This window comes from Papilio xuthus, unplaced genomic scaffold (assembly GCF_000836235.2).
Source record: "Papilio xuthus unplaced genomic scaffold, Pxut_1.1 DF824992.1, whole genome shotgun sequence".
NCBI lineage: Eukaryota > Metazoa > Arthropoda > Insecta > Lepidoptera > Papilionidae > Papilio > Papilio xuthus.
The window spans coordinates 5,198,787-5,225,885 of NW_013533657.1; the positions used below are offsets into that span (position 1 = coordinate 5,198,787).

The window sequence follows — 27,099 nt, forward strand, 5'->3', positions numbered from 1 at the left end:
TGATAAACGATTTACGATAGCGGGCACACCGAATCGGAAACAAGTGACTACGTTGTTATAATTGAGACCGGCTGACTGTACCATTAGAGCTCTCCGTGGAGAATGGGAGTGGTGGCATGCGACTGAACATCTGTCAGTCATAACAGCTGTCAGCAGTCGGATACAGTTATACCTTTGTTGTTTAATTTGGAGTTTTATTTTACATCAAATACTTGATAATATGTTTGCTTTGTAGCTTAAGGTACGGTAGGTTCATAACATATCGTGGTTTAATCTACCGTAGTTTTGTACTATTATCCTTTGGTGCAATCAATTTGTAATTTATTATTACCATGCATTAATATTTTTTCTAGTTAGGAATAGTTTATCGCTTATCTCTTTACTATAGGACTGAAAGTTTTGATAAGTTTGTTCATATTGCTACTTTTAAATGATACAGTTTAAAACAAGTTGATATTAAAAGTAAAGCAATTAAAATGTATAGAGATTGTAACTGTAATTGATGAATGTCTTCCACAAGGCCAACAAAAGCCGGTACTGCGATAATGGCAATCAAGATTTCATTTCCGTTCAAGTCTGTTCTCTAAACGTAGGAACTGACTCAAATCGCTGCAAACTATACCATACTACAATTTCCCTTGTGCATGCTTCGATATTAACTTTCCAATTTTCATTATTGTTAACTGCTGAATGAAAATGTGTAGGAAATAATTGTGCCCAAGATGGTGCTAGTAAATACTATGTTCTCTTGTTAAATGAAATAGAATTAGTAACATAGGGATAAACACAATAATTATTCTTCAAACGTAACACTTAACAGTTACGATAATTGTTGAATACTGACGTTTAGCTAATAGCTGTGTAAAAGCCTTTATCATAAAACTAGCTGTCGCCCGTGACTCCGTCCGCGCGGAATTAAATAAAACATAATTAGTAGCCCGTGTTCTTCCAGACTATGTCCTATATGTATGCCAAATTACTACGAAATCCGTTGAGCCATTCTGGAGATAACTTCAAAATAAACAACCATCCATCTATCTAAACATACGCATTTATATTGTTAGTAGTTTGATTATGCAATTAGATTTATAAAGGTACAATACTAATGTATAAAAAAAGAGTTTTGAAGAAAAAATTTTGCATATATTAAATGAAAGGTGCCTTAAAGAATTAGTCTTTGGAAGTGTTGAACGTAACGAAACTTTGCCCGGTCTCGCCATTTTTTAATAAAAAAGTTATAAGGTTGTGTGCGCAGTTTGAAGAGAGTTTTGTATTATCTGTGCCGAGGAAGTTTTACGTTGACGTTTTGTTGACGTTTTTGTGTTGCCCGTGCCGCGGCTCATGCTCAGTGGCCGGTGGAATGTTCACGCTCCGCGGAGCCTTTCGTAACACTCGTCTTGAGCGTGCTATTGCGAATGTTTTTGTGTGGACGCACCTTAATAGTTTTGTGTTGCTGTTAAAATTTATTGTTTTCCTCTTGTTTTTTGTCTATTAATCTATACGGATGAAAATATTTAATAAAAAGAATTCATCAGGAAAACATATATTAGTAACTCTGTAATTATTGTGTGTGCCTTTTCTTTGTCTGAAGGATCTATTATAAGAGAATTAGGTTTAACCGTACACTAACTTAGCTTATTTGCTCCGATTTTGAAACAAATTAAAGTTTGTTCCAAAATTGAATTAAAAACAAACTCTAATTGTTTGGCAAACATTAAAGTTGCTTCTTCATATGCTAGTAATCGTTACTAAACGAAACATGTTTATTATAAAATGATAATGAATCGAATTCAGATGTATTAGTGAACAAAGGCAATGACACGGCAGAAATCTACAGGCAAATTACAACAATTGAGACATGATTGCTTCATAATGGAGTTCATGCAAATGCACGTCGATGTTTGTGAGCAAATGAAAGGCACAATTCGTCCTAAATTAATTACTTATGAATCAGCTATACTCATTATGTTAATAAAATTAATACAACATTGTGTCAATGATTAGTCATTGTTCGAAAATTGTATAATTTTAAAATTAGATTCTCATTCAAATTAATAACTTCGTAATACGTTCTTATATGTTTCGAAGATTAGAATTTAAAGCTTAATAAAAAGTACGGCTTTTTATTTTGATAACTATTGACGGAATAATGAGTCTTGAAATGTAGATTATATACTTTTGTACAGTATAGATTGGTCTTTACTTACTGTGATTCTGATAAAATATACTTAATCTGTAGGTAATTAAGCACTGAACTTACGGTAGAGTTTCAAGCATATTTAAACGATTTTACACGTTATCTTATATACGTTTAAACATGCAAATTTTACTTCCAAAGTTCAACCTTACGCTCCCTTAAAGTTAGGGTTGTCACAAGATGATATTACCTTTAATTCTCAAACACAAAGCGATAAAGCAATTTTCAAAAGTGATAAACACGTTTTGAATTTATAATGTTTGATTTTGTTATTCATATGCAAATTGAAATTCATATGATAATCTTGTGAAGTTGTTTCTTGAAAGTGTAGCGTATAATTTAGAAAATAAATTTAAAATATGTTTTTCTTTTCTCTTTAACAATATAGAGAGTTCTTGCAACATGCAAGTAGAGTTGGGTGTAACTTTTTTTTCGAGCATAGATTAACTTAATAAAATTTAATTTGAGTACCTACATCGAAAACTTTGATTGGAATATCGGTTAATTATACGGAAAATCTTGACTATAGGTTTTAAAGCCCTAGTGATATTTCTGTGGTAACAGCAACAAGGAGCCGTGAGCGATCAATTTCATGGATCTAAATAACGAATTTGCAAGAGGCATTCGGAATGTGATGGCGCAGGTGGCAGGACATTGATCCCGCGGACGTGCGACACGAGAAGACATCAAAAGATATAAATACAAATTGTATTGATTTTATTTGTAATTATTAATTATACCAAAGTTTAATTCACAATACTTGAGTCATTTCTAAGATTTTTGGATATTCAGATAAAACGGTATATATTATGATTTTTCTTGTTCTTTTCTCCTGTTTTTAGTATATGTATAATTCGATTAAAAAATCTCAATAATTCATTTTGTGCAAATCCTTTTGTATCTGCAGTGTATGTATTCATCATATCCGTTTTCTACGAGTTTATAATTAAAAATAAATATTACATTATAAAATACCGCTAAGACTTAGGTTCCTTCAAGAAGCGAGATTATCACTATCTCAAAGGCCGGCAACGCATCTGCGGTTCCTCTGGTATTGCTGATGTCCATGGGCGTCGTTGAACACCTCGGTGTTCCCGCTGCTCGTTTGCCCCGTTCTGTAAAAAAAGAAGAATTCAATATCTCTATCCTAGATATTTAAATGTAACCCAGGATTTTACAAACGACGGAGATTTTCTTATCAATATTAATCCCGGTTCGGTAGAGTTAACGTTGTCTTCCTGTATCCGACTTTATCAAGCTGTGCCGCGTTAACTGTTTTTAAATTCCTTCGATAAATTGAGATAAAAAGTAACAACTCTAATCACGTGAAAGCACGTGCTTTTCCAAGTTGGACGCGTTTACATTTTTTTCCGCTAAGTAATTAACGTTCCGAAACGGATTTGCGGCGTTTGAGTTTTGTTTTTATCATTGTATTTCTGAACGAGTTCTAATTTTCCAGATCGCTTGACCTTCTCTCAACATTTGAAATTGAATTTGGAATAATACCTAAATATATGAAAGTCTTGATTTTTGTCAAAAATAGTCATTCATTTCGTGTATGTAAGTCAAAAAATACATTTTTTTAGGATAGCCGTTTTATTATAGTTACATAACTACAGTAAGAGCGTTCTTATGATTATATTCCACTCAAAATTTCACGATTTTAATATAATAATTATATATTGATTAGTAGAGTTTAAAAATGCCTTATGTCAAAAAATAAAACAACAAAGGCAACGCATCTGCGGTTCCTCTGGTATTGCTGATGTCCACGGGCGTCGTTGAACATCTCGGTGTTCCCGCTGCTCATTTGGTCCCTTCTGTTATAAAAAAAATAATACTAATTATTGCTTTATATTCTGTTGAAGTTAATTAAATTTTAAATCCCAACAAATCCTTAACGACATTTGCTTTAAAATTCTATACCAGCATTAGTGTTTCGCTTGGTTCTAAATGTTTGGCATTTCTGGTTGTTAGTACCGCGCCCGTCGTTCTCTGCTTACGAAATAATCTTGAATAGGTCATTATCTGTGACTCAGAAAATTTCATCTGAGAATGTTGCAGATTGCGGAATTTTACAAACAAGATTAGATGAAGCTACTATTTAAATATAATAGTTAATATAAGAATTTTACGTTCTTTAACGTTATTAAGAATTGTTTTTACAATATGCAAATGGGAAAATTTTGCTGCAATGCTAACAAAAAAATCATCCATTTGCTTTTATTTGATGATAGGTGGATTAAAGTCTTTCAAAAAGCAATATAAATACAATGTAGTGATAAAATAAATGAGTCTAGTTGAAATCTTAGTGATGGTGCAAATTTTTTTATCATATCTTTAGTTTAGTTTCCTGTTTGTCTACATAGATGGGCTTATTATTTTGAAAGAAGAAACTTTCTTTATATAAATATAACTAGCTCATAGGAAATAAAAACGCCTCGCATTGTTAGGAAGCGATCGATGTGGGTCATCTATTTCCGCGTAGGCAGATAATGGTTTCCTTTGTCTCAAGATATTGTCAGCTTTATTAATTTTATACTCATTGTTTATTGTCCTTTGATTGTTTGCGGAGATTTCTCACAGTAATCATAATGTTGCGTAATTTGTAAACGTAAAAAAGATCTGAGTTTACGAGAAGTATTTAACTTTGACGATTGAATGTAGGCAACGCATCTGCAAATGCAGATGTCTATGGGCATCGGTCACTTCACGCGTTTGATCGTTGGCCACCTTTTGCTATAAAAAAGAAAATTGATACTCTTTTAGAAGGTTAGTAGCTATGGTTACTTTTAGTTATAATCTTCGGTTCGGTTTTTACTATGTGCTTACAGTAATTTTGTTGGTTCTCTTTTTATGTTTCTTACTGCTTACGTATATTTAACAACACTTGTTTTAAATTAATTGATTGTCGCATGAACCTTGGATTAAATCAACGAACCAGTTCAACATCTGTTCGAGCATCGGCAGGTGTTGGTGTTAGAAATATTTTCATCTTTCAACCGCTAATTCCTACAGTCGTACCCGGGAACGAATGGATCACGATTGTATGTTTTATCGTGTTCATGTGTATGCTTGTTTATCAAATTATCTCCAATTAGACGTATAACTGCTTGCTCGATATTTAATTGACGTAATGTAGCGTTTTATTAACGTGGGAAACTTTTAATATATATATATTTTTTTCATTTTGAAGAATGCAAGAAGCACAAATGTCATGAAAGTAATTTTATTTAGTAATATAATCTAGAATGAGTTGAAATCTTAAACGTTTTAAAACCGGAGTAATTTAAAACTTGCCGACTTAAAAAGAAAAATCTTAACAGTTGCAAAGTAAATTTATACATTTTCCTAGAAGTGAGGCACATTAGTTTGCAATATTGCGCACTGCTACTGCGGTTTCCAACGAACGCAAAGGTTGCAGTTTATTGGATATTTTGGATTTCCTCAGTAAGTCGAATCAAACCAAAATATTTGCATTTTTGTAACATTAAGCTAGCAAGCAGTCAAGCTGAGCTATAACATCATGGTTCAGTATCAACTCAAAAATTACACTGCAATTATTGAACTTTTTAGATGCGTAAATACATCCACTGCCATAAACCCGAAATACCCGAAGAAAAAAATCGTTATCACTATCTGAATGACTCGGGCATTTGTAAAGAGTAATGTGCTTTGATAGAGTCATATTCTTCTTCTTCGCATACTTCATTACTGAAGGTCGTGCTCGTCTTGATATGCTTTTACGGCTGCGTCGACCAGCTGCATCCGCGCCGTCCTGTCTTCGGCTTGTCTCAGGGCAGTAGTTATATTGCCGTCCAATAAAGCCTGCACTTGATCAGAACAGCGGGTAGGTGATCGACCCCGTGACCTTTTACCCTCCATCTTTCCAACCACAACCAAAGAGTCATGTTATAAGCTTAGAGTACCTTATTTTTTATTTCTTGGTTTAATATTCCTTGTTCTATTGAAGTTTAAGTCCTTATCACACATAAATGTTTTTTTTTCTTCATAAATTCTGTGAATAGACGCTCGTTAAAGCGCCGGATTTTCTGGTTTTCTAGGATTTTGTTTCAACAAATTCACGACATTAACACAGTTCTCAAATTAAAGCGAATTGAGTCATAAATTAGTATATTTTATTGCCTTGGCGCTAAAATTTACTTTAAAAAAATAGCTCTAGAATCCTTATAAATATTTCAATAGTGAGATAATATTCAACAGATAGAGTAAGAAAATAATAGTCGAATTGCCAGTCTGAGATTAGTTTAACGGCTTTCGGAAAAACTGAGAAACTTAAGACTAACCTAAGGGTTAGGGACTCCCTAAGAGCTCAAAAAACAAAACAAAGTACAGTAATTATTTTGCTTTGAGTTTGAAAAGTTATATACAAAGCTCGTTAGTTTTAAATTCATCAAGAGATGGAAACAAAAAGCCCAAAGTAGACTGACATAGGCCGACCGATATTTACCAGGCCCAGGTCAACCCGTAGTTGTGGTGTATCTTTTCTATATCTTATCTTATCTTTCTATGTGTTCTTCCAAACTACGTTCTATATGTATGCCATATATCAGTAAGATCCGTTCAGCCGTTTCGGAGATCCCTTCAAATAAACATCCATCCATCTATCTAAACATTCGCATTTATAATATTAGTAAGATTCGTTTCGGTCAATAATCGTTCGCTACATCCTTATTTAGTCATGGATATTTATAACGCAGTTACGAATTTACAATCGGCTATTATCAAATCTGCAGCAGCAATTAAATTTTAGTCTCGTGTTCATGCCCCCGTGAGAATATTTTTTTCGGTTGTATATTTAATGATTGCTTTAAAATCTGAATACATTATGAGACGCAATTAAGAGCTTAATAGATGTCGACATTTTTATAAAATACTAGCTGTCGCCTGCGATGTCGTCCGCTTCCAGACTATATTCTACATCTATACCATTTTCATTGGAGCCGTTGAGCCGTTCTCGAGATACCTTTTAATAAACTTCCATCTATCCATCGAAACATTCGCATTTATAATATTAGTAAAAAGTATTTTTTATATATACTCATAGAACATAAGCAGGATCTACCGTTAAGTGACATGATGTGTTTACTTTTCTCATACATACTTCTAATAAAAACATACGAAATAACAAGTTAAAGGAAACTGTTGGGTCGTTTCAGCTATAAAGCATTTATCCCTTCGTAGGACCTTAACGCGCTAAATCTTTTCTGATCTAAACTCAATTGTGACCCTGGATCCGATCCATTAAATCAATGATCCTTTTGGATATCATAAATGCCTTCCAGCCATGGCTTTTATAAATATTGCTACAGCTTCCTTGTTTACTTTTATCGTACAACTCAAATATTTTGGGTTCTGATATATTGTAACAATACAGACTACTGTTCTTTGTTTTCTTTGTAAATGTTAGCATTGTTAATTTCATGATGTGGGCATTAGATATTGTCGTATTAGATTTTTTTACTTCTTCTTTTAAAAATATATCATTGTTATAAATAACTAAACTGACATAGTGCGATATTGTTTATTCAAACAATGACCGAGACTTAAACGCAAACTTGGAAATGCGCAAAAACATTTCCGCAGTAAAGCCCATCAACCGTTCATTTAGTTTTGAGGCGAGTGCTTTGGATGGCTCGGTAAAAACATGCTTTAAAGTTTCCCCAACGCTGTAGTAATGTGTTTATTGAAAAACTTGCTCTGCATATATCTTCCAGGTTATTAATTACTTTTAATTTACTTTTATAATAGACAGATTCTATGACAGAAATTATCAAAAATTATCCATCGATGTTTTAGACTTCTAAATTTTGTGGAGGTTCTTCACGCAAAAATACATAGTTAAAATAACATAAAAAAAATGTATAAAAATGCTGGCCTACTGGAAAAATGTGTCCATTTTAAAAATAAATTGTTCCTTAAATTATCTTTATTGCCATCGTTATTTATGACTTTTTGCCAACACAAAAAATTGTAAATTTGTAAAAAAAACAAAAAAATCCTTATCTCTGCAGTCTTGAAAATTGCATCATTGTTTGTTATAGAAATTGTTACTTGTTACTGCAACATTAAGTCTGTGACGTATTCAGACGTAGTGTTATATCCGGTTCCGTTGCATTATCAATCGAGACGAAATGCACTGGAGTATTAACGACAAATGAATGCAAATTGCACCGATACAACAATTTGTTTTGTTTATCTATAAGGAAGTGTGCTTTGGGTTACGAATAATAAACATCACTGATTGCACAAACTTTTTTTTATTTAGCAATTAGTTCTGGAGCTTAATCTGACCCAATTTTTATGGGACTATCAACGGATAGTGTACCTGACAGAAATAAGGAAATTTTAATATTTGTACACGCTTGGAATAGAATCTGCCATTTTAGACTTGTTTACCTTTACCTTTGTCCAAACAGTCTTTGCCTCTAAAATTTGCTGTAAAATTGCTTCATAAAAATCTTTAATACGTTAAATTAGTTATGATAAACTGGTCCGACACCTGTGAGTATTTTATCTTGCACAAAAATGAATCATAGTGTTTTCCTATAACCGAACGAATACGTAAACGACAAATCAGGTTTATTAGTAATCACTTATCTGTGGTTATTGTTTCCGGAAGCTGTGATAACTTAACGACAGGGCGTCGGCCTTACGACGTAACGGTCTTGTGGTTGAATTAGATCTCATCTGTGTTTCCGTCTTTTTTCGATTTATAACAAAATTCACATGTTAAATGTAGTTTCTGAATTCTTTAATGAATTAACACCTTGGATATCTATCGAAAGTTGACACACCAAAACTTTTAAAAGGGATTAAACACATTCATTTAAAAATTGTTACACTTGTAATTGCTTGGTTAAGTTCCTTGTTCAATGAATAACTACTAAAGGGATATAAATAAAGAAAAAAACTATCGGCTTTTTATGTTCAGACTTTGAGAAGTGATATAGTAGACAGTTTTCTGCCTTACTTTTCCCTTATTAGTAGGCAAGAGAGTGACATTGACACGTCGAAATCATTTCTTTGGTTTGTTTATAACGAGACCGGACGGAGTGGTTTTGACTTCCTCCCAATAAGTGGATAATAAGCTGACCATCTTGTTTTGCTCGGCGAGAATGCAATTGGCCGCTTTTTTACTCTATAAGTCCTGGCGCTGTGAATAGACATTCCTTATTACGTATCGATGGTGCGATGACCCGATCGAATTTGATAAAAGCGGAAGCAATAATTCAAGACCTGTATTTGGTCACACGGGGGACGATTTGTTTTAAAATTACAGAAAAAATCTAATATTTTAACTTATAACGCATGTGACTCGGGTGAAGCGGATATTACTAATTTTAATTTTTATTTTAATGATTCAAGATAGCACATCTTATAAAAGCATTTCACATTAACAGTAAAAAGGTTGAAACTAAACTTAATTACTAGTTGCAATGGATTTTATAAAGATAGAGAAAGATAATAACTGAAGACGAGGTTTGAAGAAAACAATGCTTCGCGTGGACTCTATAAAAATGCCAAGATCCATTAATCTTGCTAATATTATAAATGCAAATGTTTCAATGAATGGATGGATGTTTGTTTGAAGGTATCTCCAGAACGGCTGAACGGATCTCTATGAAATTTGCCATACATATAGAACATAATCAGGATGAACACATTGGCTACTTATTAAGTTTGTTTTTAATTCCGCGGGGACGGAGTCGCGGTCGTCAGCTCGTATCAAAATAACTTTTATATTAATCTTTATTACTGCTTAACAGAAGCATCAAAAGTAAAGCAATATAATCAAGTAAAGAGTAACTCTAACTTAGAGTAGGTACTAAATAACTTAGTCACCGCAGCGCTTGAAAAGCTGTTACATAGTAACATGTAGGTAGTCGTAAGTCACGTTCCCAGTTAACGTAACTTAGCGTAATGCAACTGAGTAAATTATATGTTTCTCGCGTAGCAGAGAGAGCTCTGTACTATATCATATGCTATAAAAAACATATAAAATGCTTTACTTTTATTACTTTTTATGATGTGATAATAAAGTTGTTTTGGTAATTTTCGTGTAGAGTATTTTTAATATTACGTTTATCGGATTACAGACCAATATTATGAAACTATAATATTAATATTTAAATATGTAGTTTCTTATATTCTAATTTTGCGTATAAAATCAGAAAAGTTTAGTTAGAATTAAAATTTATTTTTTAATTTACATACATTGATGGGGATGTTAAAACATTCCTTGATATTAACTTTAACAAATCTATGGTTTCATGGTGTATCCTAAACGTATGCGTTTGAGATGCTTATTCGACTCTATTACGAATAATCCCAGTATTATTTTAGTGTCTTGCATTAGTAAAGTCCGTTACGAGTGATTTATTCGCAAAAGCAAGTAATAAATTTTCGCCGATACGAAGTGCCCGCGGGAACAGATGGCGTTTCTCAACTTTTTGCTTATGAAGATGTTTCTCATGTTTACATTTCAAAGCTTTTCAGTACGATTTGAATATCAAATGGATCTAGTAAATAAAATATTTAAATATACTCCAGTTTCATACTATATTGTCGTTATGCTACTAAAAAGTTATTTCTAATGTTATTCGATTTAGTCCTTTCTATTTTTAGTAGCACTAAATACCTATTTCCACTTATAATCCGCGCGACTTTCATTTTGTCTCACAGTTGAGCCAGTGGAAATGTTTGCAGGAACAATTGAAGTCATTCACACAACTTTTTTTTTTACAAAATTTACATAAAAATATTCACGCACATTCGCAAAATAGGAGTGGGTAGAAATTAGCTATATTTTTTTGCTTCTTCGTAAATAATCTACGCTTATTCATCTTGTATATTTTTTACAGCAAATGATATTCGTCGCCTAGGCGCCATGCGCTAATATACAAATTAGATAATTTATTACAATAACAAGGCATTTATATGCAAAATAACTATGATATCAGAATTAGTTGTTAAACAATAAATCTACATAAATCGTGTTTTATAAGATATAGAAAGAACTGTATCGTGCTGAAGCTGTATAGTCGTGTCATTTAATATTATTAAATTGTAGGCTTAATTTAATTTTACGTAGAACGGGATGCATAAAAAGGGGAAATATTATTTTTCTGTGCATTTCCTCCTTCGTCGATTAAAGGATGGCAACGCAGCAATTGCGGATGTATATGCAGCGGTCGCGTTACTATTTCGACGAATTTAGTTGGCCGCTCGCTCGATTGCCACCACCTTATTATTAAAAAAAATATTTAATCTTTCTTAAAACATATGGCTAGTTGACATTGTGGTACAGTTTTTTTATTTTTATTTTCAGCTAGTATTATTTTTAGCCGACTTCAAAAAGAAGGAGGTTATATTAACAAGGGTTATTAATATGTTATGTATTATCTTGAACGCGTTTTTATGAGAATACAGGTTTTATAGCCGGAAACGGCATCACTTTGATATCCCACAGGTTATATTATTTTATATTCACAGCTTTAACGATGTTTTTTGGAATCGTCTTGTTGACATTGCCTTTTTATTAATGTTAAGCCGAATTTAAAACGTATTTCATGCATTTTATTTAATAAATGATAATGTGGTTGTTTACGTTGTATAACATTTTTTTCCTTTTTGTAATTGAAAAAGTTTTTAATTTATACTTTTTGAATGTAGTACGCAATAGAATATGTATTTTTATTTAATTCTATATAACAGATAACATTTAACATAAGAAAAAAGTTTCCATTAGAAACCAAAGATATTTTAAGGTGTCAGTTCATTTTAAAAATTTTATTTCCGTACAAACGATCAATCAATTTATGTTTCACTATAAAGAATCTATAAAGTTGCATTTTATTAACCAATTTTTTTTTTACTTTCAGATATTTTCAAAGTGATGATCACAAACAGAGCTTCATAAAATGAAACTCCGACTCCTATTAGCGTTAAGCGCTTTTTTACTGTGCGACGCTAAACTGGCCGGATTAAAGCAGATCATTCCGTCCAACGAGCTACCGCCAAACCCCACGCAGAACACACAAGCGCTAAGGTTGCTGCAATTCGATACAAAAAATGCGAAAACGAGACGTATAACAGATCAATACAAAGTGCGACAACGACGAGAAGTTTTCGATTCGAAATCGTACGAATCGAGTTTGACGTGGGCACATTCGGAGAGACTCGATGAAAATGGAGATGCAGTACTACGATGGGTGAATTCAGATTCGAGTATCACGTTCCGTCTAGAAGCGAGAACCCGTGGTTACGTCGGCTTAGGCTTTAACTCAGGGCGTAACATGAGAGGGGCGGATTTGGTGGTCGCATGGGTGGACGACAGGAATGGCAACGCTCAAATTTTGGTGAGTTTTTATAGCACCTGCTGTTTTTTTCGCACGGTTCAATGTGGCGCAGTTGTCAAGGTCTTTTGACTTGTAAACAAGAGTATATTTTAATGCGCAGTATTTGATATTAATAAAATTCGTATAAATTTGTTTTCATAATTCGTAAGGCTTTGATTGGCAGTATCAATGTCGATATAAATTTGTACAGATTTATATTTTATGCTTTGAAAATATTCGATCAAGTTTCTGGTTCAGAATAACTTAAGTTCGCAAGCTCCTTCGTAAAATGCATTTGAATTTTCTGCACTTGCTGGGAATTCAAATTGCTGTTTTTCCAGCCATTCCCAGCCAACTCATTTTCTTTGTTATTCCGTTCATTGTTTTATCTTTCTTCAACGTATTTATGTTGTCTTGGTTGTTTTCTTGTAATAAGTTTGTGTTGTATTTATTAATATTCTTTATTAGGAAATAAGTAAGCATATTGATGATGACAGATTTTACATATATTGACTAGAAATTAATATTTTAGTTATATTTAAGGTTCCGTACCTCGAAAGGAAAAAACCGGTACCCTTATAGGATCACTTTGTTGTTCGTTTGTCTGTCTGTCCCTTTTTTATAAGAAGAACCTCGATTATGTGACATGAAATTGTTTAGCGAGTGTGTTAATACAATATGTAAGATGAACTCCTTTGCTTCAAATAAAATTTCCAACGCAAAAATCGCAATATAAACGATTTGTTATTAAAAAATAATTAAGACTGCTGCTGTTGCTGTTGCGATGTTTTAGCCTAATTGTTTTTTAAAAAGTATCAAGTAATTGTAACACGTGTAATTTAATACACGTAGCTGTGTAAAAACAACGACTCTTACGTAAGGTTCCTATTTGCGAGACACTCGCAAATCTTCTTTGCATTTAGGACAAACGAATTTAGTACCTATGTGTTAGGAAAGAATGTCTTTGTTGTTAGCAAAAACGTTTTTACCATAAACAATAGGCTTGCGGTTTTCAACAGGCATGTCAACGTCCCAGGCATCGAACCGTGACCGCCGCTAACAGCTTCTTCGTTGCAGAGATTCTCGTTTTTTATAATATAGGATTTTTATAAAAAATTGCTTGTGAATAAATGCTGTTCTGGTTTTTGCAATCGACCGGTTTGAAGTTCTGCTATAGGGTGACCTGAAAATATTAAATAGCAGGAATTGAAGATTTTAATTGATTAAGTAAAAAATAACACAGTAATAAGGCGTATAATTTAGCGTCCTTTAAAATAAAAGCCGGCTTTGTCTAAAAAGCCAACAACTCATATCCAGCTCTTCTGGTGTCTCGAAGGTACCTGGCTGTTTGGGATACACAGCTCGTGTTCTAAATTCTTCTGAAAAAAAATATAAAAAAAAACTAAGAAGGCCATTTAAATATTTTCTTGGTGACAACTGATACTGAATGTAAATAATTGTTGAATTGAAGAAATCAGTGAACAAAAGTATGTGCTAAATGCTGTACGAGATTTTGCATTTCAAATTGCAAAATAGCACAATAGTGCAGACGTACTCTTACCATGAGGTGAATGTACCAATCATTTTGTCGCTAAGGATAAAAAAACTGTGTTCGTGTTTTTATTCAGATGTTTTTGCAGTAGAAAAAGCCTTATTTTCTTTTTATAACAATGTAAAAGAATTCTGTTTTGTGCCTTTAAATTACACCGTAAAATTGCTACAGCTTTTTGTGCAGATATCAGAAATCGATCCAACTTTGAACCAGTTTAAACATAATAACAGAAGTTTTTGTTGATACGTAATGTTAGGAAGATACTCCGACACTGTGCCGGTGTACTGGCGCAACACTAGTATTAATAAAATATCGACGTTTATGTCCCCTCACTAATCATTCTGACATTCGCGCCTTCTAATTAATAATGTGTAAAACATACTCTTTTCTAACGTTAACGTGAATAATATCAATCAGCAGCGGTCAATGTCTTAAAACACTGGTTTAAGTAAACAGCGTTTAACTGCATTTTTGGAGTCATACGGCCAATGTTTAGCAAATTCTTTACCTGTTTACCTCGGTATTGTTAGAGAGACTTAATAGTTTATTTAATGGAAAACTAGGAATGCTATTAGAAACACAGAAAGAACGTAGCAATATCACAAAGTTACATTATTGAGATTAGTTTCCAATTTGAAAAGTCTATTTGGGATATCTGAACGAGATATCGGAATACGCTCCAAATTTTCGATCGACAATATATTTCTCCAATCGGTAATGCGATTTTTATGTTACGATATCAAATTGTATACTTTACTTACTGATAAATAGTACTCTAAAATCAAAATTTATATAAAACTTTACCCACCAAATAATTTCGTTAATAACTAACTTTTGCCTACGATTGCGTCCGAGCGAAAAAAAAACTTATTAAGTAGCCTAAGCTCTATTTCAAACAGTAATCTATCTTTGGGCCTAATTACGTTACGATCTTTTTACTCGTTTTGGAGTTTCCTGCTACCAAAAATCCATCCATTCATTCATCAATCTAAACTTTCGCTTTTGTAGTTTCTGTAAGATTTGATTTTCCATTGTATTTTTTTTTATTTTAATTCCGAGTGTAAACTAAGAGTAAAGTGAAGCCTAGCTCTAGCACTTTTAGCTCACAAAGGTACTACTCAATGTCGTGTCTTTTTCTTGAGTGCACGTGAACTTCTAAGAAATTTTAAGTCTCCTACGAGAATACGACAACATTAAAGGAATATGAAATAAATACTTTTTAAATAATGAAACTTTTTGTAATATTTAAAACAACTAAAGTAGTAAGTAACTGTTTAAGTTTGTACTAACTCCATTCTATAAATAACATACGTCGTCCGTATAATCTAATCGCGAAAACCTTTCTGACATAAAAAGTTTTCGATATCAAACCCAATAATGAAGTAAATTATGGTAAATAAGATTATAAGCCTTAAGATAATATGTTAAGTGATCAAAGCAAAATGAATTAAATTCGAGTTAGTTAATTAAACGATTATTATGACCATTATAAAATGCACAAATGGGATTACTTCCAAAGAATATTGACACGAATGCATAAACGTACTGTTTAAGAATGTGCTGTCTACATTTTGATCTTTGATTTCATTACAATGTAGAGCAAAAAGGTATTGCTGATATAATATTTCTGGCTACTGCTTAGGTAATTTCCTTAGTTCTATAGTGTAATATGAGCTATCAGGCAGGCGTCAAGTAGTTCGCTTATCGTGTGAACAATTTACGATGTAGGTATTGTACCTCGAATGCTTTACCTAATGTACTAAAATACTGCTTGCATACTGATCTATTCTAATAGCTATTTATGTAATGTTCGGAATGTGCTGTCGTATTAATAGTCGCTAACTTCGCTCTCTGTTTAGTCATTTGTTAGTAGTCTGTGTGACAGTAACTGTTGTTAGAACTGAACCTTCTTGGGCTTTGTAGAGTAAAATAATCGCAGGAAGATTTACTAAATATTTGTAAAGAGTTTGTAGTATAAACTGGCAGTCGCTCGCAACTATGTCAGCGAAAAATTTTAAAGTATACTAGTGGCCTGCCTGCCAGTATCAGCTACCTTTTAGTCCAAGTTCCGTTAAAATCGGTCTTCGGTTAAAACCGAAACAAATGCGTCCTTGCAACAGGCATACAGATAGAGTTTAAAATTTGGTTTTTCGCAAACGCAAATGCAAAATCATCTATCATATGTTTGTAGAATTAATTTCTACTTTGACATTAGCATTCAGGTCGTTGTCGTTTTACAAAACATATTTCTCAGTCAAGCATCGTGCCGAGTGCCGACCTTTGTGAGCCATTTCAAAATTCACAGACACTCATTTTAATTTCCGCCTTTATTGTTAATGCGACGTAGGATTAAACGTTGCCGACGTGCGTCATATTCGACGCATTCACCATTTTTGATATATCCTTCTTTGTTAAATGCAATTTTATTTATAGTAAAGCTTTTTCGCTATAAATTTTCATTAGTATACCAATACTCTGGCTGTGGATGGAGGAGCAATTTCAATTTCTCTTTTAATTACACCTGGCTAGTTATTGTTATATATATTGTAATAATCAATTTCAAAGTACTATCTGAGTTTTTAAAAGTGGTAGTGTCCGCAATAACACGATTTGCACGAATAAGCTGGCTTACCCGGCGCAATACCCCAACCACACTGTAACAGGCGCAAAGTGGAAGTAATTCCACGTACAGTCCGATGAGTGTCGTGCTGGAGACCGAATTTTAGTCTTCTTCCTCTTTCCATACTATTCGTACAAGGAAATATTGAGAGAGGAATTGGATTTAGCAGTGGACGGGACGCAGAGGTAGGAGAAATCCTCTTTCTTTGCGTCCTCGTCTCTTTTGGTTGAAGGAAAACTACGCAACTGCAAATGCGGATGTCTATTTCGGTTAATTCTAGTAGCCTACGCTTCGCTAAAAGTTCACTTTGAATCCGGTCAGAAAACAACCCCTATGGCAGACGGCGACCAAATTGACAAAGTTTGTTTTCATTGTTTGTTACATTTCAATCTTCCAATTTGTTCTATTGTTTTGTTCAAAAACTATACTTTGCTTACTGCCTTGTAGTGGGATTGATTTTTGTATTATGTAATTTTTGAACTGAGCTAGAATTAGTTTTTCTTTTCATTCCGTTTTATAACCTTTCGGAGGATACTTTTATTTCGTACCGATATTTGGATCGGCTTCGAAATATACCGAAGTTGTTCGAGATAGTTTTTCGATTAACAAGAAATGTTTGAAGTAGCGCAGCCTACGTCCTCTGTTGGTTTAATCATGTGGGCCAATACCTCCCGGTCGGTCCCTCAAGTAATCTATTCGTGTTTTTCTGCCAAAGCCCGTGTATATTTTTTTACATTCGAAAATGTACACAGATACAGCCTAAAGTCCCAAAACATCTTACTAAATTCAGTATATGCCTATTTTAAATTCATACGAATAAGTTTTATCAGAGAATCTACTTAATTTCAAAGACTTCATAAGCACGACTTTGGATTTATGAAGAATATTATTAATCCAACAATTATACATCTTACTTCTAACTAATATTATAAATGCGAATGTTTATAATGATGGATCGCTGGATGCATGGATGGATGGATGGATAGTTTGTTAGAAGATATATACAAATGGCTGAACAAATCTCGATGAAATTTGGCATACATATATAATAGAACATATCCTGGAAGCACACATAGGCTTGTTTTTTTTTAAATTCTGTACGGCCGGTATTGCGGGCGACAGCTAGTATTTTAAATATACATAATTAGAATCTACGGTCCTACAATAATCACGAGTTTTATCTTACAACTAGGGTTGTTCTATAAAATATAAATACATATAGCTATGTTACGGTACTCAGGATATTTGCGTTAAACGGAAGTTTGAAGGACCACACATCGCTACTAAACAACGTCCATCGCTTTAAACTAATAATTGCCTTATGCATATACACACATATGTATGACTTCCGGTCAATTGATCCCGACCACTGTGCTGCTATTGACAATTAGGCTAACTGGACGAAATACCCCCGATGGTCTAGTAGTCGAGCGTCAGACACGCGGCTTGATGGTTCATATTTCAAATCGAAAGCAATACAAAGACAAATATATAAATGTATAAATTCTTTATATATATTTAAACTAAGACATAAGATAAAAGCATTTTGTGGTAATATTTTTGGCTAAAATAAAATATCCATTCGTGAAGAAGCTTAACGGTTATTTTGTTATTCTTCTATTTATTATCGCATGAATGAGTCAAGTATGTACAGACAAACATTCCAACGTTTTGGTATAAAAATATATACAATTAAATAGTTTCAAATGTATGAATAAAACGACTCAAAGCTGCGAAACTTTTTACCGGAAAATACATCGGTACTCTTTTGTGTCTCGAAAAACTTGTCAACATCGAAAGCGTTGTTATATAACAAATAAAATTGCACCACGGTTGAAATATTTTTCACTTTGAAGTATGTTTTTTTTTAATTTTATTCGTTGTAGTTTTTTATATTCAGACTGTTGAAATTGTTCATTATAATTATTACAGATGATGCTTTTAAAATTATAATAAATTTACTAAAAGCTTACACTCTAAACTTTTTAAGGTGCAAAGTTTTTTCAAAACAATAACACATACAATAGGGTTTAGAATAATTAAACATAGAATTTAGGGTTCCGTCACTTCGCTTCGCAAAAGGGTTCAGTTCCAAGATCACAAAAGTAGTTTTAATTATCGTGGGCGGTTGGTTCTTGTAATAGCAAGGCCAAAGTAACATTACGTATTTAACTACATCTATGGAAAAGATCCAATTAAAGACGTAGGGTGTGAGTAGAATACTAAACAGTATTAGTTTTGGAAATTCCCATGCAAATAAATTCTAATCGGCGTTGTTTTAAATCCCTTCGCACGCACTGTATGCCCGCGGTCACGTAAAATGACTCACTCGCTATTTACAAGTCATATTAGTACTCAGAAACATACATTTGACTATTTACTGTCTAGAAGTATTTGAACTTATATTATCGTCTTTTGTTTTATGGAGACGGACAAAACTTCGTAATAAAAAAATCATTCTGATGGTTTTTTCGTTAAGCACAATTTTAATTTCTTTTCTTAGGCTCGTGAAATTTTGTTATCTGTTATAATTAGTTCGCTTTGTCCATTGCACCATAGCTTTTCGATTTACAAGCAAGATGGTCTTGTGAGAGAAAATATAACGTTATACATTCTTTCCGAACAGTTTTTATTTGTAACTAGCTGTCGCCCGAGACTCCGTCCGCGTGGATATATAAAAAAAAACTTAATTAATGTAGCCCACCCCACCCATCCATCCACATCACATCCATCTAAACATTTATAATATTAGTAAGTTAAATAAAAAGCAGCTCTTCAAGTTATAAATTAAAAAAAATGAATAAATAGTATCCTATGTCCGTCTTCTGGCTCTAAGCTACCTCCTCACCAATTTTCAGCCATATCGGTAAAGCCGTTCTTGAGTTATAAATAGTGTAACTAACACGGCTTTCTTTTATATGTATAGTTTTATGATTATGATGTTTACGAATATTAGCTGATACCAATATTATTGAGTTGTTTTGCGTAAGTTTTCAACAAAAATGTGACATTTTATCATAAATAACAGTCGACCATTTAATTAAATAGCCAGCAAATAGCCATATGTGTAGTCTAGGAGCCAAGTCGACCTTCTGTCTAGGAGTAATCTTCATCGTAAACTAATTACATAAACCAAGTCTTGAAGATTAACGTTAAAGCACAACGATTAAGCACATTGATTAAATTTGTGTTATATTGTCGAGTATACCTAGACGTTTTTGTAATATTCATAGCTAACTAGATAATAATAATAGTGTAGAGCATTAGGTGAATTATTGATTATAGATTAACGTTTGGTATCCTTCGTTGATTTGCAATCTGCAGGTCCTGGGTTCGAATCTCGCCACGTACCAATGTGTTTTTCGATTTCCGATTTACATATGTACATTAATCCGACATTCTTACGGTGAAGGAAAACATCGTGATACAACCTGCACATATCTGAGAAGAAATTCAAAGATATGTGTGAAGTCAACAAATCCGCAGTGGGTCAGCGTGGTTGACTATGGCCTAATCACACCCTAACTGTCTCCCTCCCCTGATCCCCTCGGTTGGGACGTATAGTGAGCTGATGATGATGATGATAATCCTTCGTTGCGTAAACTTTACACTTCACGATGCAAAATAAAAGGAATAAATTTATTTGCTAATTTATTTTGTATTTTATGACTCATATTTTACGTAAATAAAATTGTTATATCTATGTATTTTATGTTTGTTACGCAATGAAAAAGTTTAATAGTCCATTATAAAAATTTTCTGTTAGTTACAGGAAGTAAAACCAATCATTAATGGATTCCGTAACCACCAATGGATGGTTCGAGTAATTTAATTGTGTTCATACCCTTCGGCAACCTATCATGCTTATTATATTCCGAAAAATTCCTTTGCCGCTATTCGTCATTCTAAATTATCTAAATTTATAACCTCAACCGAAAAGGTAATGTGAATAGTTTTTGTTTTATGACTCTCTGAGTTTTTGGACTTTTATTAAAGAGCCAAAGTTGTTCCACAATTATGAAACTTTATATTGCATTGTCCTTGTTTATGCAACATTATTTGTTTTTACATATTCTTTTTTCAAACAATTAAAGTGACTACCTTTACTAAGGAGTACCTACTTTGACTTCTAGGAATATAATCAAGGGAACATATTCCTAGATGTCGTAGTACTTCATCTATAAATTCAATCAGACGACTCACTAATAGAATACCTATAGGCTAAGTTGCGTTGAGATCCAAGAGAAGTATCTAAAAGCGAAAGCTTTAAGTCTTGCAACACTAAATGGCCCGGTATTTCTGTATTACGGCGATAGTGTGGGACGTGTACAGCCTAGCCTAAATCCCGGTAGCGCATTTAAAGGTCGACGTTGTAAAGGGCATTAGTATCAAATCCATTGTAGGCTTAAAACTTACTTGTTTCTTTGTGTATAGAAACAAAAGACGTACGATCAATTAACACATATCAAGTAAGTTGAACGATGTGTACGCCTGTCATATGTATGTTCCTCTGATAAATTATCTGTGTTATTTATATATGCCCGTGCTTGTTGAACATGCAATTGCTGTACTGTTTAATAAATAAATACACTCCTGAAAATCATCCAGGGTTTATTCCAGAAAGCCGTTTGAAATGTATGCATTATTAGACATATCAGTTGGACTTCATTACTCCTGTCACGTCTTCGGTCGGATCACTTAAAATTCCAGAGATGCAGCATTTTAAACGAACTCGACATAAGTCTCTGGCGGACGGTATACGAGCAACATTTGAATGTGCTCCTAGAATAGCCAATAGATTTTTGAACGCACCAATATACCAACATCTAATGTAGTTCACACAAGATTTCACAATGGAAACCGACATGGCTAAAACGATAGACTTAAACTCTTAAACATTATCTCATAAAAATATCCAATGAAAAATCATCGCGAATATGAATAGTTGTATAGGGTGTTTCTCGTTAGGCCAATCTACCGATTAATCGGTAAATTAGAATTATTATATATTTTTGAATCTATGATCTCAATCAATCTAATTGGAAACACCCTATGTTTTGGAAATCAGGTCTGTGAATCAGGCCTAAAACATCGCATTCACTCCAATAGACAATGAATAAATTTAAAGAAAAATAATTGTGGAGTCAGGTTCTCCTTTAAATTACATTTGAAGAGTAATAATAATGTATTCGATTTATTAGGCATGTACAGCTTGATCGGAATAAAATTTCACGCGAGTGCGATCCGGTTCGCATTTTAATTGAATTTTGGACAAATTTAAATTTTGATATTGGACACAGATTTCAATGAATAATCAGTTAAAGTAATTTACATTTATTTTTCAATGTGTTTTGTTTTTAAACTTTAATAAATAACTTTTGTTAATTGGTAAGTAACTATTGACTTAGAGAAAGTTTCTTTAACAAAGACATATAAAAGACACTTTATTATTTATCTTACTAATATTATAAATGCGAAAGATTGGATGTATGGATGGATGTTTGTAAGAAGGTATCCCTTGAACGGTTCAACAGATCTTGTAGAAATGTTGCATAGATGTAAAGTTTAACCTGGAAGAACACATAGGAACATTAAGTTTTTTTTATTCCGCGCGGATAGAGTCGCGGGCAACAGCTAGTTATTTATAAAAACATTCGGTACGAAGTTGTACCATCATATTTATAAATTTGTATTTCAATATTGACACGCAGAGATCGTAAAAAGCAAACACATGCATACCTTATCTTGTTTCACTGATCGGTTTGGCATACCACGGTTCGGTTTATCTAAGATCAGTAGCTATGCTTCGTACGGTTGATCCAACAATAGCAATTGCAACTCTTTGTCCATATGTATAAAAGCTAAATTGCTCTGCTGTAAGTAATCAGCTGGGTATGCAAGATAGAACGACTGTTGTGACAAGATATGTTTTTCAATCGGTACGTAACTTAAGTATATTTATAATAAAAAAAATAAGATTAGAATTTATTTAGTTAACTCGTTCAATACCTCTGTAACAAAGAATGAGCTAATAACTAAATTTGATTCATTTTCCTTTGCAGTCTGTACTTGCAATAGATTCAACTGTAATCTTCAGATTTAGTTAATTTTTTTCTATAACAGTCGCTTTGACTTAACCAGAGTTATCATGTCTCGTTTATATTTCATACGACGTTTGACTTTTGTATGAAGTCGAGACAGCTTGTCCTACAATGTCGGACGCAGTGTTACTTAATTCAAAACATTAGTAAGTAATTCACGACGCAAGGTGCATGCGGGCAGACACCTGCACTTTAATGTTTATCTCTTAAAACACATGTAGAATTAATATACTTTTTATAATAACAAACAAAAGTATAACTACATACTAAGTGTTAAGGTTCAATTTGTTTTATCACTGCATGTGTAGTAAATACTTTGATTAACAATATAACGAATCGACTGTTGTGTTTAATACTAAATTGCGCGGTATAATGAGGTTGGTTTAATCGGCTAGAGTATTCATCTAGTCTACTATAAGGGTTTGTACATTTATTTGTAACAGAGACGTAATAAGATATCAAAATAATTCGCAATTTTAATTCATAAAATCAGAGGTATGTAATAGGTTTATATGACACATCTACTCTAGTATTAATTTTTTGAGTTTACTAAATCTCTCATAGATTCATGTAGATGTAAAAAAACTGTTAGAGAAATAAAAATTGCCTAGAATTTCTCGGAAGGCATATAGTGTGCATTGTTGACGTGTGTAGAAATTCCTATGTAGCAATCAAAGAAATGAATTGTGGGGCATATCACTTGACAAAGAGGCGCGCGTCTGAATCGGCAAGCGTTTGACGTAGACCGGGTACACCGGCCGCATTGTGTTCGCGATTCTCATGCGCGAACCAGCCGACTTCTCAAAACTTATTCTTTTGTGTGAACGTAGAAGGAATTTTAATGCTTCCGCTTGAACTTGTAAAATTGCACAATAGATCGCCGTTACGCAAGCTAGCTTCGCAAACCGCATTTCTCTACCGTGTATTTGAAATTTGTTATCAACGACGAATGCCAATTGTCTTTTCGGGAATCGTAGCGTAACATTTTTTCAACCTTAATTTTAATCATTAAGCCTCGCAATCCTTATGAATGCAGTCTGACTAATTGATCAACCAAGTCAACCGACTGCTCGACCAACTACTCAACCGATAATTTCGAATACAAATCGTGATTGACTTTCAATTATCGATATTTACGTTACTCTAAATCGATTTTGTGATTTTATATTTTTAAACTATTATTGTATAGTTGTATGTTCAATAAATGTTATATTAAGTACAATGTATCTATGTTGCTTAGAGATTTTAAAGCTAAGACTCACTCAAGGGGCTTCAGTGGCAAGGAAACCGCAACACAATCTCTTGATTGATGTCGCCTTATGTCTGTTTACTTCTTACCTACCAATGAAAATATGGAACTAAAACCTGATGGAAGCTTATTTCTATTACAGTTTTTTTCTGCCTATCACAGTTTGACGAAGATCAAAAAACATTAAAAATTACTAGTAAACTATTACACTGTACCAAGCATTAAAAAATGTTTTTTTTTTTCAATTTTAATTTAGTTACATCACAGGGTTACCTTTTAATCTTCTATACTCCCAATTTTAACCAACAAAAAATGCATAGATATTGAACACAAAGTTTTCGAGATTCCCACAACTCAGGGCACAACAAAACATCCTCGATGGAACAGGCTTTAGCAAGGATCGGCTCGCGGATTTAAAGCACTGCATGCCAGCAACTTTCCCACGATATATAAACCTCTTTATACCGCATCCTGAGCTTAATTCTTGTAGGTTCGAACCCTGCGAGTGCGCGACGTCACTTCTGGTCAACTTCCGTTCAGCCGAAATGTAAAGCCTATCAATCCAATCACATGTCACCGACAGATTGTGAAATTTGAAAATTTTTAATCAGACCGGTAAAATAAGCTTTTGCAAATATGCTTAAAATATCACGAGGTAAATTGTTTTATAACTTAAATTAAGTTATAGTTAACATAAAATATCACCTTTTGCTTTTGCAATAATGCAAAATCACGTCGTTTAGCTTTATTGAAAAACGCAACCTCAAATAACTTCTATATCTCGAGGAATAATCGCGGAAATGCATAAATTTTCATCCATAAATCGTACAACGTAATAATACAGCATTTGTGTCTTAATTAGACGTTATGACTATTAAATAGCAAGTTTTAATAACTAGATAGTCGTTATGGACATAATTTTTATAAGATAAGGGTAGCAATCTAGCAGCTGGCAGACCGAGATGTTCAACGACGCCCATGGAGATATGCAATACCAGAGGAACAACAGTCGCATTGCCTTTGTTGTATTATACAAGCTGCCGCCCGCGTCTCCGTCCGCGCGGAATTAAAAAAAAACTTAATAAGTAGCCTATGTGTTCCCCCAGGCTATGTTCTACATCTATGACAAATTTTATCGAGATATGTTGAGCCGTTTCAGAGATACCTTCAAACATCCATCTAAACATTCTCATTTATAATATTATTAAGTATTAATATTAAGTTTGATTGGCATGATGTATTAATACTGTTAGGAAGAAAATCCGACACTGTGCCGGTGTATTGGCACAACACTAGCCTTACTAAAATGTCGACGTTTATGTCCCCTCACTAATCATTCTGACAACTGACTTTGTAATTAAAACGCGCCATTCGCGCCAAAGGATTCTAACTAATAATGTCTAAAAGTAAGTACATAACGTAATCCTGTACATAAATAATATAGTATTTAAACTTCATCAGAAATAAATAATTTATTACAAAGTAATCCGATTAAAGCCTTCATTTATAGTAAAGTCGAGTTGTTTTATAATCGGTTTGTTAATTAATTTTACATTTTATTATATAAAATTAATATCCGAATTTTGAAATATGGATATTTGTGACGTCAGAATATATTTTTGCAGCACTGTGATTATATTAAGCCGATATTATAGATAGAATTGATTTGATTGTTTCAAATTAACTAATAAACTACAATCATTATATTCAGCCCAAATTCGTCCACTGCTGTACGTAAGCCTCCCCCATCGATTGCCACAACGCTCGGTCCAGTGCACTCCCGTTACTATTCTTATTTTAAAAATTCTTGTAACAGAAAAAATGTTGCTTTTATTGAGAGTAATGTAGGCTTAAATATATTTATTTATCTATTTACTATGTAAGAGTATATAAGGTTGACAATGTTACCGTACTTTTGGCTATGCATTGCAGTATCGAATGCAATGACACGGCGCAATGGGTTCCAATCGAAGCGCGCATGACTCACGACTCCATGGTTCATTGGAACCCTTTATTCATTCGATTTTAGGATATGTAACTAGTGAAAGCGTTTATGGTAAACTGAATTTGTATGATTAATCGTGAGTTTATGAGACAATAAGCCCCGTTTAAAACGTATTTTATCTATGTTTTGTTAAAGATATTGATAGGGATGACGATATGTTTTATGCAGAAATTTTGGTGTCAGAAACCAAGGGTAAGTGGTTTTACTATAATAATATTATAAATGTGAATGTTTGGATGGGTGGTATTTTGATATTTGACATAGATGTAAAACATAGTTTGGAAGAACGCATAGGCTAGTTACTATTTTTTTTGATACCACGCGGACGGATTTGTGGGCGACAGCTAGTTTAACTATAAAATACAGATCTATCCACTCTACTTTACTTTTTTTGGGAGAAATATCTTCACAAATGGAATCTAAATGTTAAACGCCTTTTGTCAACTATGATTTGTGCAGAGTTAGAAGGATGACCATACGGTTGACACTATTTTCGGCAGCGTAAACTCACGTTTATAATGGAATCAATTTGTTAAACAAATACTTCTACATTTCGATGAACCGCCTACATATAAGCACAAAGGTCTTAACGATCTTTGTCCCGGCATTCAGTAAATGTAACCACACATGTATTACGAAATGCCAGGTGTTATAGCATACGGAGGCACGTGCGTTCAAAAACATCTGCTGGCGAGAAAGGAAAAAACCCGGGAAATAATACTAGTATTATTATTATTACTGCGCACTTCAAAGCAGCTGCCGTTTTATTTTGTAATGCTATCATCTGCCGCCCGTACACGGGTTCAAATGCCAATATTATTTCTATTATTTGTCTATGATGAACTTTATTACGATAGTGTAAAGGTGATTTTAGCTTGATTGTTAGTTTTGAAATACAAAGATCTATTAAATAGCTTTCGAACAAGGACCTTTCTTGGAACGCGCTGTGAAGGGTATTTGTATCGACCTTAGTGCTAAAGACGTCTTTGTGATGGGCCATTATAATTGAAATTG

General features: G+C 33.4%; 1 protein-coding gene across 2 annotated transcripts in view; it reads left to right on the plus strand.

The window, feature by feature from the left end:
* The window catches only part of LOC106126824 (MOXD1 homolog 1), a 52,848-nt gene that overhangs the window by 18,640 nt on the left and 7,109 nt on the right, over nt 1-27,099 (plus strand). For both annotated transcript variants that reach the window (XM_013324699.1, XM_013324700.1), the window contains exon 2: nt 12,103-12,579. In XM_013324699.1, coding sequence (XP_013180153.1) covers nt 12,142-12,579 — 438 coding nt within the window. In that variant the 5' untranslated portion in view covers nt 12,103-12,141. The remainder of the gene's footprint in view (nt 1-12,102; nt 12,580-27,099) is intronic.